The sequence below is a fragment of the Podarcis filfolensis genome (genome assembly GCF_964270895.1).
Source record: "Podarcis filfolensis genome assembly, chromosome: 9".
Classification (NCBI taxonomy): Eukaryota; Metazoa; Chordata; class Lepidosauria; order Squamata; family Lacertidae; genus Podarcis; species Podarcis filfolensis.
In genome coordinates, this window is record NC_139610.1 from 36,634,770 (window position 1) to 36,650,663 (window position 15,894).

The 15,894-nt window shown below is 42.8% G+C and overlaps 1 protein-coding gene across 3 annotated transcripts in view; it reads right to left on the reverse strand.

Moving 5' to 3' along the window:
- The window catches only part of FNIP2 (folliculin interacting protein 2), a 44,719-nt gene that overhangs the window by 18,006 nt on the left and 10,819 nt on the right, over positions 1–15,894 (reverse strand). Inside the window, exons 2-8 of one of the 3 annotated variants that reach the window (XM_083631062.1) lie at positions 7,781–7,907; positions 5,758–5,880; positions 4,705–4,805; positions 4,546–4,617; positions 3,669–3,769; positions 3,445–3,534; positions 897–968 (exon numbers count right to left, since the gene is read on the reverse strand). In XM_083631062.1, coding sequence (XP_083487188.1) covers positions 897–968; positions 3,445–3,534; positions 3,669–3,769; positions 4,546–4,617; positions 4,705–4,805; positions 5,758–5,880; positions 7,781–7,907 — 686 coding nt within the window. Of the gene's footprint in view, positions 1–896; positions 969–3,444; positions 3,535–3,668; positions 3,770–4,545; positions 4,618–4,704; positions 4,806–5,757; positions 5,881–7,780; positions 7,908–11,180; positions 12,404–15,894 lie in introns of those variants that run through there. The other 2 variants (XM_083631063.1, XM_083631064.1) reach the window with 2 other exon arrangements.

Sequence of the window (15,894 nt, forward strand, 5' to 3'; positions counted from 1 at the left end):
GCAGAAATTCAGCCCCAATGTATTTTGGGGTGGGGATGCTGCAGGAATGGCAATGAAGACATGCAGGAGGGGCCAATGGGACCATCCCCAGGCACCCCTTTGCAAGATGGCCATCTTGGGGGACAGGGAGAGATAACAGAATAAGTCTAAATCTAAAACAGTGTGCCAGACACTGTGCAGAACAAACTGGAATGTTAAAGAAGCTTACACTCTACAGGAAAATCATAAAGATACTACACAGGGGAAAAGTCAAATTAGCATTTAGTACCAAGAATTAGTTTGGGGAGGCAGGTAATAACAATAACATTAATAAGAATAATTCAGAAGTAAAGAGACGCGGGTGGCGCTGTGGGTTAAACCACAGAGCCTAGGACTTGCCGATCAGAAGGTTGGCGGTTCGAATCCCCGTGACGGGGTGAGCTCCCGTTGCTCGGTCCCTGCTCCTGCCAACCTAGCAGTTCAAAAGCACGTCATGTGCAAGTAGATAAATAGGGACCGCTCCGGCGGGATGGTAAATGGCATTTCCGTGTGCTACTCTGGTTTGCCAGAAGCGGCTTAGTCATGATGGCCACATGACCCGGAAGCTGTCTGCAGACAAACGCTGGCTCCCTCGGCCTATAGAGCGAGATGAGCGCGCAACCCCAGAGTCGGTCACGACTGGACCTAATGGCCAGGGTTCCCTTTACCTTTTTTATGGCCTTAAAGAGACCAGAAAATGGATTTTACAAATAATCCTAGAATAAGAAACTAATGAGCATACATTTCCATTTTTAACACAGTATCAGGGTTCATAAAAGTGCCATATCAAGTGTGATGAAATCTGGAACTGGTGGCTCATATGTCACTAAAAATTTCTTTGCCACGTTTGGTTGGTACAGCAGAGAGGAGTGATATACCTGATCGAGCGATGCCACTGTCTCTGTCTTCATTCTGCCCCCTGCTAGGCATGTCAACAGGTGTGCTGTGCGCTGAAAGGGGGGGAAACGGAGGAGATTTAGCAGGCATCCTATTTCTCACCTGCTTTTAAAACAGGGCCACACAAGCAGCAATTTCAATTCAACAGTGATATTTCTCAACGCTCCAGAGCAAATGCCTCAAGAGTGACAAGGAGGGGGCAAGGAGGACACAATCGCAGGCTTAAAATTAGTCAGGTCTGCTTTAACAAACATACTATTGATCCTGCAATTTTATCAACGCATGTCTTTTGTCAATCAATCTTTATTACGGTCCAGAGACCCAACAAATCGTATGTCTTTTGTCTGAAATCCTAGTCTGACTTCAACTAGTTTGTTAGTGTTATCAGGTTGGAACGTTGATTGGAAGGAAAATAGCCGTTAGCACTATTGTGCAAACAGTTGCCTAATAGCTGACATGGTGTTATAATTATAGTCCCCATAGAGGTTTTCATGCTTCTGAAGACACTGAGAAATGAAGGGACATATTTTCAGTTTGAAAACAACAAAATCTCCCTTCAGGCATTCTCCTCGCTGCAATTACCAGAAGGGAAGAGAATGGGGGAGACCTCCCTGCTCCTACTGCCAGTTATTGCTGCTGCCACACCCTTCCTTCATAGCAGGCTGAACTCCTACAGGGAGCTTTTTCTAATGTATGCTCTCCATGCAGTTTAGAACATGGACCTTCCAGCGTACATGACCACAGCTGGCTCAAGGCTGCAGAAATTTACCCACTCTTGTCTTCTCATGGGGTAGGGGGACAGGAATGGACTCCATGGCATAGTATGGCTGGGGGAGGAAAGCCTGAGTAAGACTAAAGCCTTACGTTGCCTAGATAGCACCTATGAGGCCAGGAGTGGTTTGAACAAGTATGGAACTCCTTATTCTCAAGACAAAAGATCTGTGTAGACCAGAGCTGTTTTGTATCCCAATTTCAAGGGCAATGTCTTGGAGAAACAGACCCTACTTCTGGTATATGTTGATTAAAAAAAGAGAGAGGATACATCACAGTCCTGCTAAACTCAACATACTCATGGACACATACACACACACGTGTGTGTGTGTGTGTGTGTGTGTGTGTGTGTACATGTGTGTGTATAATACTGTCAATTAATTTGATCTCTGGTAACTCTGAAAAGAGCATATGTAAAAATAGGTGATTATGTTTTAAATGAGTACCTTATGTAATGTTAACTACTATATTGCTCTGTTGTAACACACACACACACACAAAATTTAAATGAATTTATCGTGGCATTAGTTTAAGTTTCCTATGTAACATGCTAGCAGGAAGTAACACAAACTATCCACAAGTTAAAGGCAACTTCTGTGGTTAGAAGTGAACTTCTGGATCCATTGTTACTCTTACATGCTTTAAAATGATAACACACACAAATGACAACTATCTGTTTTCAGATGGCTCCCAATGCTAGGCTGAACAGCAGTTGTAGCTCCATAAATTCCCAACATTAAGCAAAGAAGATGGATTGATTACAGGGCATGCAAAATTTGTGACCCATGTTTAGATTAACTCAGATTCCTTTGATCACACTCTTCCAAAAGGTCAGCACTTTCGCTATAAAATTAACTGTGCTTATTCGGTGGCATTTAGGTGACTTCACCATGTGGGGGCAGGGGAAGATGGCGGGGGGAGAGAGAAACCACTCCAACATTATTACATGTGAGAAAATTAACAGAACACACCAGCAAATGATTAACCTGGAAAAAACAACTCCTCTCAAAACTGGAAGGGCTCTGTCATCTGGGAATAAATATGGCGCTATGAAGTGCGACCAGGGAAACACATTACTGAGGATGCTACATGGACAGCGTGAGGAACTTGCAGCCCTCCAGATGTTGGCCAAAAGCCATGGCTCAGTGGTAGAGCCATCTGCTTTGCATGCAAAAGGTATCAGGTGCAATCCCCAACATCTCCAGGTAAGGCCCTGGAGAACTGCTGCCAGTCAGTGTTGACAATATTGAGCTAGAAGGAGCAATGGTCTCCTGTGTTCCGATTGCACTGCTCAGCCAGTGGCGCAGAGCCGCAGCCTCCCAGCAGCAGGGTCACTGCTGCTTACTAGGGTTGGCAAAGGACAGCGTGCTGTGGATACCCCAGCAAAACCAATTTGGTACTCCCACCTTCACCACTGTGTGTCCCCCTCCTGGGAAGTAGTTATGACTCCACTGCTGGGAGGCTATTGCCCTGGCTCCGCCCCCACCAAGTCGGATGGTCCTGATCCCTGACCACTGGCCACATTGGGTGAGGCTGCTGGGAGCTGGACTCCCACAACATCGGGAGGGCCACAGGTTCCCCACACCTGCTTTAGATGATCTCTTGTTGGATATTTTAGAGCAACCACCATCACCACATCCTCAGCCCAGTCCATTTGTGGAGAGGAGTTATTGATCCCATGCCAAGAGATTTCCACCAGGAGCTAGCTAGAGGGGCATGTACAGGCGCATCACCCTGTGCTCGACGCTGCACACAAACCTGCAAAGAAGGAAGCACTCCGGGTGAGCCAGAGAGGCCCCCCTTCAGCCACACCATGCAGCAGTTTGTTGCTACACAGCTGCAATACACCTAGAAGGCAGCAACACAAGAAACATACAAAACAAAACAAAATCAGATTACATGGAAATGTAACAGACCACGAACCAAAACTTGGGGTCCAAACAAATGCACACACAAATAATTAAACCGCTGAATGTACTTACCCAGGTTACTTCCACTGTGGCAGGGGCCCAAACTATTTGGATTAGAGTTCAGTCTTGCTAAATTGGGTTCTTGATTCATGTATTCAAAGCTACCTTGCAAGCTGTGAAAGAAACATCCATCCAAGAAAGATGGATTAAGTCGCCATTGAGCACTTCCTCCCCATGCTGCCCTCCCTGTACCCCTGCAATTGGCTATCCATGATCATAAAGAGATTTCTACACTTATGTAAGATAGCATCAATTTCGCCCACACACAGCAGGCAGCACTGCAATGGGAAAAAGTCAAGATCTATAGGTTGCATCCCAAGTAGCACTAAGTAATTCACTCCAACAACGTAAGGATTTGACTTTGCACAACACAACTTTTCCTTGCTCTCCTCTATCCCCACTCACCCTCTAAATCTGTTTTGGGGGTCCCCCCTAACCCTGCAGAGCAGATTTGTGGGAGTAAGAAGTGAGGAAATGAAAGTCCAATACCCAAGTGTAAATCTTTGCACTGACAGAAGGCTCTTGTTGGCTATAACACCAAGTAATACCACCACAACTTGACGTGATGATCATGTGCACAGGAGTTTCTTATTCCTCTACACCAAATGGTGAATCCCTCCACTTTTAAGAACTTAGTTATCTTTACATAGCCACTTCTAGCTGCTTTTTGTGAATTCTGAAGACAAACACCCTAAATTTAGTTGAGTCTCATAGGACTTGACACCTGTGCCTCAACCACACAAAAATAATTTACGGTGTTGCACTCTTAGTTTATGATTACCAAGGCAGGATTTTTCAAAAAATAAAATACTGAGTTGAGTGAGAAATGCCTCCCCCTTGAAAATCTGAATCTGAAAACAGTAAAAGCGAGGAAGGAAGATGCTCTCACCTATTTGCACTCCCACAGAAGCTGCCTACTCTGGCAGAGAAAACTTTGCTCATCATAAGCTGCGGAGGAGAGCTGAAAGGATAAACAATAAAACTAATAATTCAGCTGCTCCAGTAAGAACTCCATGACAACAAGAAGGAACTGGAGGCATTAGCTTACCGTATATAGTGGATCTTCAGTGTAGAGCCTTTGTAACTCATTGCTACTGAACCAAACATCATCTCTCCCAACATGTTGACATCAGAAGCTGGCCTGGTGTACTAGAAGTAAGGAAGGAAAAACAGTTGCTTTCGCAAACTTTGCCATATGCTGCTTTCTAAACCAAGCAGCTTTTGAGTTGTACCGTTGTAGTACATTGAGTCCCAATGAAGTATTAACACAAGCAAGTGAAAACACAACAGGCATAGCATTACTGAATTACCAAAGTTCTACCGATTCTGCACAGCCGCTACTAAAAGCAGGCAGAGTGAAAATGGGGGACATCATATTACAATCTGATTTTGAATACATTTTTAGCTGCCCCAATTTAACAACCCCCCCAAAAAGGATATGTACGAGATCATGGAGCAAAAGAAGGTCTATTGAAACAAAAAGATATATATGTTTGGGATTTTAAAGCACCAATACGTATAATATACTAAATTTCATTTGTTTATTTTTCCTCCCCCCCCCCCATTGATTTTCTTTTGCATGTCTATTTCATCATTCACATAAAATCCATACCATTTTTAGTTTAAAGAAGCTGGTGTACAACAAACATGGGATATGCAGAATTAAAATGTACTAAGCATTTTATACTCCTTCCTCTTCAGACAGCAGCTCTAGTGAGAATTTAGCCATTTTCAGGGCAATGCAACTTGTAAAGCTATTCTTTTTAACTGCTTTTTAAAAAATGCAAATGTATTAAAGAAAAAAGAGAGGAAAATAAAGAAGGGAATAAGCATCAATACATCCATCTTAATTTATACATACAAATTGATACATGCCATCCAAATGCCTTTTTAAGTATCCAAAATTGGTACAGAAAGTACTTTCAAATTTGGCAAGGGCATTAAGGCCCTCATTACATAAATAGATGGTGAGGATTTATCCCTCCAGGCCAAATGGAAAGTAATTCCTTACCAGATATGTGGCAAAACGTAAGACAAATCTGGTTTTCGATTCAGTTGACTTGGGGGTATGTATAGATGCCAGTTCTCATGTTCAGGTTACCTGATACTTAGGAATGTCTTCACTGACGTTCTGCCTACTGTCCATTGAAGAACTACAGGGAGAAGCTGCACTGGCTCCACCAGTTGTTTGGCAGCCCTTGCCCCAAGTCTTCCCAGAAGCATCCTATAGGAGGAAATATAATTTCTAAGCAACCCTGGGGCATTTCAGTGCAGAAAACATTGTCTCCATGTTAAAATGGATCCACTTGCACTTTTAATCCTGGTCATGGTTGTTTTCCTGATCTGCTAATTGGGTGCTTCCCATATGTTGTTGCACTCCCAAATGACATCATCCCAGCCAGATGTTCGTTGAGGCTGATGGGAGTTGTAGTCCCAACATCTGTAGGGCACCAGGCAGCCAAAGGCTGCAGTATATGAACTGGACTTTTCTGGTTTCACTTTCCTCAATACAACCAAGCACTTTCGTTGCGCTCAGACCCCCAACACTTTCCTGTCTTCTATTTACACACAAAGCCCATGTTCTGAGGACTAACTCTTCATGGCGTCAAGGCCAGCCCAGGCTCCAGGGCCCAGAGACCTCCAGTGGCAGGCAGGGTGGGACAGGGAGCCCTGCATGGGGGGGGGTGCCTCATTACTGTGCTCCCACAAAGTGGTGCATCTGTGCTGACAACCCCAGTGTGTCCCCCCAATGCTATGCCCCTGCAATCAACCCCTCTTCCCAGGGAACTCTGGGAATTGTAGCTCTGGGAGGAGAATAAGGGTCTACTAGCAACTCCCACCACCTTTCTCAAACTTCCCAGGATTCTTGTGAGGGACAGCCATGGCTGTTTAAAGTGGTAGAATACTCTTTGGAACATATAATGCAGATTGGGGCCTAATTTATTCTTTTAGTTTAAACTCATTGATTAGCAGGGCTCTGAGGGGCTGGGAGTGGGGAGGTGAGCTCATTGCCACATGCTCCTTGAGGTAAGAGCGAGTCCAACAAGCCATCGGTTTTAGTAGGTCAATAAAAACCCGAACTCATTAAAATCAGGAGCATAACAGGGTTTTCTCCTCCCCAGCCTCACACCTACTCCTTATCTGCCCCCATAAAGCACACAGGCTTTTTGCACATTCAAACCACCTATTTACATTCCTTTTGTAAGAGATTTTGCTTTGTACTACATTTATTTAAGGGCTGTTAATCTAATCCCCCAATGTGACTGTCATTAGGGAAAGAGCAAAATTGTTGGTTGTCATGTGTTTGACACAAGCTACTGACAAGGGGGGTAGGGAGAGAAAAGCCTTCTGTAATGTGTTTGCCTGTGGGCCACCCACAGGAAAAGCCTGGAAAAGAATTCATTAGCTGTACTTCATGATTAAGCTCTGCTTTTTACATGCAAGTAGCCAGCCTAGGCTTCCAGATAAACAAACCCAATGGGAAGTTGGCTCAACCTGTACGTTTGGTTGTTGCTGCTCTGAAGACTCTTTTTTAAAGAGTTCAGGAGAAAAAAGCCCAGCGAAGTGAGGAGTGAAATGGAAACCACGGCTGGAATGGACAGAAGTAATTTACATCAATTAGCCAAAGCTGAGCCTTGTGTGTAAACTGTATTCAAAATGAGCTTTTATTCCAAGATGACATCATAGAGCCAGATGCATTGCAAACCATATGTTTTAAGCATATAGCTTCCCCCGCAGAGAATCCTGGGAACTGTAGTTTGTTAAACATGTTGGGAACTGCAGCTCAGTGGGAGGAAAAACTACAGTTCCCATGATTCGGGGGGGGGGGCGCAAAGCCGTATGCGTTAAATACATGGCGTGTATGCAGCCAGAGTTTGCATATAGACCTGTGTAGCCACCAAGTCTACGTACACCTAGAGGCAAAAGAGTGGCGTAGCAGGAAGAGGGAAAGATCTCAGGCAGGCAAGAGGCTAATTTTCCACTGAGACGTAAACAAAGAGAAAAGAATGGTGATGTTTGTATTAAGTAAAGGCGGGATATAAATAAATATTATGATAATTGTGATTTTAAAAAATTGTGGTCATTTATGGCTGGATAAAAGGAAGAAACAACAAAACCCATACCTGAACTGTTGTCTCATCAATTTTGTGGACTGCCGTGGAGTCAAACAAGACCTGTCTGCCCCGCCTCTCACAATCTTGATAGACTATCAAGCGAATTTCATTTAGGTCAAACCCTGAAGAGGACCAGCTGTGAATTGTAAATACAAGAAGGAATGACGATAAATAGCCATTTATTCAAGAGACTTTTTCCATGGCGTGGTCTTGTGAATGTTAAAGCCACAAATGTTCTCCATACATTCACACTGAAAAGGTAGCAGAACAGTTGGGTATTACATCACGAGCCATTTCAAAAGTTAAGTCAAACCCCCTGTGGGGTCAAATGCACTTTAAAACAACAACCCCGGTTTCAAAAAGTGCTCATAAATAAATAAGGTTGGCTAAAGTAACTAAAACAAGGAAAAAAGAAAAGTTTGCATTCTGTACATGTGTGACTCTGTTACATTTTCATTTAGTCTGATGAAGAGTTAATGTAAGTATAGACGGAAAATTCTGAAGAGTCGCTTTCCAACTTATAGGAATACCACATACATCTCCACATACATGCCTACATGTAATGTTCAGTATTAATGTGGGACGGCCACAGTAGTATATACAGGAGTTAACTGGAAAGCCACAGCTAACCCTAACCCTAGTATTAGTCGGGACAGTCAGTGTGGCGAGACATACCAAACCTCATTACTCAACTCCAGGTTTCTAATTTAAGACCCTTAATAAACCATTCAAGAGAAATTGCAGGTTGCCTTAAAAGGAAGAAAGAAAAACCGCACAACAATATTGTCTAGGTAACCCTTAAGAATCGGATTAAAAAAAACAACCCCCCTAAAATTCTACCTGAACACATATAAAAATCACTTAAGCATCCTTCAGCATGCCAAGGTCCGATTCTGCCAGGGAAGAGGTGTAGCCACAAATCAAACTCTTTTTTTAAATAGCTGAATTCAGGACAGGGAGCAAAGTATCAGCATCACTAAGTCCAGCCCACAGGCAGGAAGAAAATACTTGACATCTGGCTACCCCAGGTTAATAGGTAGAACATTCTCTTTCCCTTCTGACAAATGCTTCCTTGTGTGTTTGGAGGCAGGATAACAAGAGTAGATGTGTATTACCATTTTTTTCTATTATGCATAGAGAAATTGTTACATATGGTTTACTGGCATATACGGAAGAGTCATAGCTGTCTCTTCTATTGTAGATGCCAATTACCAGTTCCTCCACTATCCACCATTTCATGCAAATCTATGACATACAGTTCAGCTTGTTCATACAGTTAAAAAAACCAACAGGAGGGCTCTCACATTATATGCATTATCAAGCAACCTGAAATCTGACCACTACTATTAAACTTATCTTACCCGGTATTAGCAACAAAGAGCTCTAATGAACTCAAATAGGTAAGAAATAAGTAGATGTGTCTTCTAAAAGTAGTTTACCATTTTAACAGGTAAGACCAACTTGTGTATTCCTTGTTATGCATTTTTAGGAAGAATTGTTGATTATCTTTTGGGTTCAAACGTGCTCTTTTAAGTTTCCAATGAAAACAGAACTTGGATCTGTTTGCCAGTACTGTACTTGAATCACATGGCATTGCCACCCTGCACTTTTGAAATGCACAAGACTTTAGAGCACATGGAAATATTTGAAAGGGCTGCTACAGTGCTTTGCTGTTGCAACATAGAGATATGCATTTTCTTGCAGAGGCTTCCCTTATGTATCATAGTTTCAATTCAGTACAGCCCTGACCCAGCTAGACCACACCTACAGGGTAGAGAGAGAACACACGCTATTAGGCAACGTTAATTTATCCTGAGCATGCAAAAGTTTTGGTTCTCTTCCAAAAGCTCTTTAAAAAGTAGGATTTTAAAACTTTTTTTTAAAGATATACCATATTTTTGAGGAAGGGGGAAATGGGTACCTTTCCTTAGCCAGAAGGAAAACATTTAAAGTAATGTTTATTAAACTTTTTGCTTTCTATAGGCTAGCAATCCTCAAATGTTTGTGCATATTACAAGAAGCCAGCAAAGAGTACCAGCTTATACACTCCTCTTTGTCAATGGCCCAAGATGGGTGGGAAATCTGCAGCTTCTCCAGATGTTGCTGCCAGACTCTATCAGTTCCAGTCAACATGATGATTCCAGTCAGGGATGATGGGAGCTGTAGTCCAGCAACATCCAGGTGTGCTACAGACTCTCGCATCCCTGGCTTAGAATCTCACAGGTGGCTGAACTCCTTGATTCCGCCAACAGATTTTAACAGTAAGAGAGAAGTCAAAATCTGTTTCTTTCAATATTATACCATACATGGCTCAGTATCTGCAAGACATCCAGCTCTGTGCTAAGGAAAGGTCACCAAACACTGTTCTCGGGTGACAAAATTATCTACATGTTGAAAAGGACTGCAGTTCTTTAGCCACTGAACACACTTCTAACACGAACCTGCCCTCTCCCTTCCTGGGCGTTTGAGTTTCTGAACATAACTATGGGTTTGTACTGCAATATTTATTACTATAGGAAAGTGGAAATCTGCCTCTTTTTCCAAGTTGCTTGTCTACCTAGCTGAATACATACAACCCGCCTTCATGGAGAACTTCAACTTCAGAGGTTCAAAAGACAAATCGAACTAGGTTTCTGCAGCTACCAACGTATGCCCACCCTACTGCTTCATTGCCACTTTATAGGTGCCACAGAATATGCATTCCACACTTGAAAGAAAATATATCTTTTAGCATGGCAACACCTACTCTTCGGAACTATCTCGCATCTTCACTGCACTCCTATTGGCACCCGCTGAAAACATTTTATTTTAGACAAACATGTGTTTTAATCTTTTCCCACTTATTTTAAAGGTTTTTTATTTTTAAAATTTCTTCTTTATTTTCAGGCTTGCTTTATTTTTTTGTAAATTGCTTAGAGGTTCGATTGACAAGCAAGCGGTACATTAATTTTGTTAAATGATGAAGTGCTGAAGGTATAAAATCAGTCTGTTTTACATGCCTTTTGAGGAACCTATTCAAATTGTAAACTTTAAAGAATTTCACTTATTGCTAGCACTTTATTGGTAAACCATATCTGTAGCTCATAGGGCCACACATGGAGAATCCTTTTTCAATCTCCTTATCTTAATATACACAACCAACGCAGGGACAACATTTCAGTCAAACACTTCCTTCTCTCAGTTAGTTAGATTCCAACTAACCTGCACAATAATTTGTTAGCATCCAATATGCAATATAGTTAAGATATTAAGGGTAACTGTCAAGTGATTCCCTGGAAGAAAGGTTAATTGGCTAAAACTGTGATGCCCCTTTTTAGGATAAGTCTTACTTTTCTCCTATGCAAGTTAGAACACATAGTCTCAAAGTCATACCCCACCCAAATGCAGTTTTTGAATTAAGCTTTCCTACCTTTTTGATAGCTTTCCAGATACTCCCTTTGAATAATTGGAACTCTTTTCCACCACAAGTGGTTTCTTAGCCTTATTCAACCTTGCCTTTGAAAAGCTGTTCTCCAGTGCGGTAGAGGAACCACGAATCTCTCTTCCTTTTTCAGTCTGGTCCCCTGTGCTGTTCGACGTCTTTGGCGGGCCTCCACACATGTTGAGCTCACAGGTATCCCCTCTCTCTTTTACACAAACACACTTTCATCACTTCTTTGAAGTAGCTAGTGTGTATTGAAGAGTGATCTACCTAGGGTCCTTCATTACAGTTTAGTATCTATTGGTTATAAACTTTCTCACTGGGGGGAAATTCAACCAAGAATTGAATAGCATTCATTTGGGTATTCTTCTTCTTCGTTGTCGTCTTCTTTCTTTAAAGGAGTGGTCCTTGCTGCATCATGCTTGTAAATATTCTCTATTCCAAAGGCTCACAATGCACTACATAATTTAATTTCAAAAAAAGAAATAAGCACAACTTGTATATCCTAGTAATCCAACCAATTCGCTGTCAGATGCAGTAGCTAGCAAGAGCTATGACTATCTTGCTTCCTGGTATGCTTCTGTAGCTAGCAATTATTTGATCACAAGACCTAACCAGATGGCCTTGGATATAGAGAGAGAGGTTGCTTTCTCACTGACTCCCTAGTTGCAAACTTGTTTTAAAACTGGCTGCAACACCCTCCTAATGGGCTCATGTGAGCAAGTGTCATCTGACAGCTCTTAGCAACCTTGTGTCTCAGCACCATCACTTCCAATGCAAACAGGAACCTGTCACCAATGCCACAGGTTATCGGTAGGGAATGATTAACACAAAGGAAGGGACAGCGACCTCCCTACCTCCCACCCCTTAGAATGTTTGTCTTCTAGTGCTGATAATATTGTAAGCAATTCCCATATACCGTAGTGCAAGATGATGATCAACACACAGGGGCTGGTTAAAGAGCACAGGAAAATTTTGAAGGCCTGGAGAGATTTCTAAGAGACACTCCCCTCCCGACCCTTTACACTTAAGTTACAGTCAAACACAACCAGTGTTTTAAGTCAATGGAGCAACACTGCAGATTTATTTCAGATCCATTATTGCTTTTGCCTCTGTCACAAATGGATAGAATGGAAGTTAAAGAATAAAGTCAGCACTTCATGCTGTTGGGACCACAACTTCCACCGGCCAAAGGCAGGATAGCCCATGGCCAGGTAAGACGGGAGCTTTAATAGGACAACAACTGGAGGGCATCAAGTTGAGAAAGGCTGCACTAAACCACACAGGGTGCCTATGCTCTACCTCCACTGTCAGAGGCAAGTGCACCTCTGTATACCGGATGCTAGGAATCACAAGTGGGATGGGTGCCACTATCCTGCTTGCAGGCTTTACATAGGCATCTGGTTAACCACTGTGGGAACAGACAGATAGGCCTGGGGCCTGATCCAGTATGGCTCTTGTGTCCTCCCTTCTCTTTCTTTCCATGCAGAAGAATTTGGAAGGCTTTACTTCTGCTTAACCATGGGCCACTGCTTAGTCCAAAATGACAAAATGTTGCTAACACCTATGACTAGTTTGAAAACAAGCCAACTTGAACTCATGCAGGAGTACAGAAGGGGAAGGCATGAGCATGAGGTTTGCTACACCTCCTTCACTTTGCACTAATCTGGTTTAACATGGTGTGCAAACATGGCCTTTAGCTCCAGATTATATGACACTTTAGTTCCATTATATACTTTCCCCACATCTGCCCCAGCTGCAACAAAACATGTCTCTCCTGCATTAGTCTCTACAGCTACAGAAGGCACTACAAGCTTCCAACAGTTTGACTTCACCCCCAAAGGCGCACTCCCCCACTGTCTCCCGAGACAGATGCCAACCAACTATTTTTTTGGTTGCTTTTCACAGAACAGTTACAAGCAAAGGTATACAGAATCTTTCACAATGCCCTCAGAATAAAGGGCATAAACAGCTGCAGCAAGATACCCAAATGTGTCCCTCACTGCACACACAGTATAAGGACCGCAAGCAATGGATCTATAATGGAATACAGTGGTACCTTGGGTTAAGTACTTAATTCGTTCCGGAGGTCCGTACTTAACCTGAAACTGTTCTTAACCTGAAGCACCACTTTAGCTAATGGGGCCTCCTGCTGCTGCCACGCTGCCGGAACACGATTTCTGTTCTCATCCTGAAGCAAAATTCTTAACCTGAAGCACTATTTCTGGGTTAGCGGAGTCTGTAACCTGAAGCGTACGTAACCTGAAGCGTATGTAACCTGAGGTACCACTGTACAATTCAACAGCCTACAGACTTCCACAGCAACAGAAACATAAATGCTATCATTCCAATAGATGCATGGGCTATAAAGGGCTCATCACATTAATGCAAAGTTCACACTGAATGCAAAGCAATTGGGCCAACATTGCTGATCTGTAACCCACCTGTTTAACTGTGAGGCAGCGTTATCAGTTTCTCACAAGGCCTATTTGTAAGCCACAAATACTGAGGGCATGTGATTTACAGAGTCTAACTTTTAGTCCTGGGTTGAGTTACACAGGGGGAAACAGAATGCTGCTAATGAACTAAACTAAAGGAATGGAAATTTTACAGCTACCACATCAAAAGAATTATGCAACAGGGAGGAATCAACTTTTAGTTTCTGAATAGGTTCTATCAGATACGCATAGAGCCTACAATACAGGGAAAAGTGGCCTGGTAAATGTATAGACCAGGCATAGGCAAACTCGGCCCGCCAGATGTTTTGGGACTACAACTCCCATCATCCCTAGCTAACAGGACCAGTGGTGAGGGATGATGGGAACTGTAGTCCTAAAACATCTGGAGGGACAAGCTTGTCTATGCCTGGTATAGACACATGGGGGGGTACCAATTATGTATGCCTATGCACAAAAGGATAGTTGCTCCAGCAAAATCTGCCATGAAGGAGGTAGGGGGGTGATGGAGCAAGTTCCAGAAATTCCCATTCCCTCTGCAACTCCCCACATCATGCCTCCCAAAATGTACTCCAGAAACTTGGGGGACCCTTTGGAAAAGTGCATTGGGGGGCTCCCCCCTCTTTCTGGACATAGAAGCTTTCTCTGGGTCAGAGAAAGCAGTCATAGTTGGATACAACCCATAATTTTCAAGAGATAGACAGATTTTCCTGCCTTTCTTCCATCATGGAACGCATGTGTCTTCTATGTAGGCGCTGATCAGATCAAGACCTGCTTAGCTTCAGCAAGATGGCTATACTAAGTTTCCTCAGATCGGGCTCTAGAATATTTTGCTATGCAGACGTTAATAACTGGTTATAAAATCCAATTATGTCCACTTCTATCTTTATAGTTCTCCCAGTTACCACAGATCTTGCAGAAATGCCAAGGAACCCTTCATGATCCTTTGTTTACATGTAAATCACCTTCAGAAGAAGGGCATATCCTAGATTTTCCAAATTCCTCTCAGCTTTGTGAGGAGCGGGAAGAGGGGAGAAAAAAACCACCTGAGCTTTATCTGTATGACACTTTGTTTGTAGATCATTGTATGCCATAAACCTTCTGAGGAATGGATGCTGCGCATCTTATGATCTAATGGAACTGAGAAAATCCTGAGGAAAAATCCGACACCAGGACGCCTCTAGGACCACAAGGCAGACTGCAAGTTCTAAAGTGTACTGAACTGTTATGTATATTGGAATAGTTAATACTGATGCTTTGAATCCGAGTACATGGGATCACAAGATCCAGTTTTGCAAACCAAGACTCAACAGAACCATTAACCCTCTCTCACTGATGATTAAGCTTGACCAGCAAGCAGACAATGGTCATAGCACAGAAACAAAGAGCCTTGTGACTAACAATTTAATTGTGGCCAGCTCAACTCCAGGAAGCAGTTAAATTTTCCTTCTCTCCCTCACAGACAACTGGCAACTTTCCTTCCCTACCTTACAGGACTCCTGTGCCTTTAAACAGCTGTGGAATGGGTATGTGTATGGAAGCGGCATAAATTTTCCTGGATGCAGGAAAATGAAGATGCAGCAATGGGAAAAAACAAAACCACTTGCAGGGTTATCACAAACATATTTAGACAGCCAGTGTGATGTAGTGGTTAGAGTCACGACTACGACCTGGGAGACCAGGGTTCAAATCCCCACTCAGCCATGAAGCTCATTGGGTGACTTTAGGCCACTCACTGCATCTCAGCTTAACCTACCTCACTGGGTTGTTGTGGGGATTAAATGACGAGGGGAAAACCATGTATACCACTTTGAGCTCCTTGGAGAAAAATGAGGGATATAAATGCAATAAATAATAATGAATCATAGTTTAGAACCATGGTTCTCAATGTGGGGCACACACCCCACAGGGGGGCAATTTGATCTTTAAAGGGGGCAATTCAAGAATGAGTTATTAACAGTGAGTGGCCTTTTAGGTTTCCTCCACGTGAAAAGCAGTTCACTTTTTGAATAATAAGAATTATATGTTGGGGGGATCAGGATTTTAGGAGTGCTTAGGTGGGGCATGACCAAAAAAGGTTGGGAACCACTGGTTTAGAAGGTACAGGAGCTCTTTAAGAAATAGGTTAGCAGCCATGCAAGTAAATGAAAACAAATTGATTCTTTTACACAAGAAGTAGGGAAGTGGGGGTAATAGTTCAAGTCTGATTTGTTTTTAAACACACACACACAGTCACACACACCTGG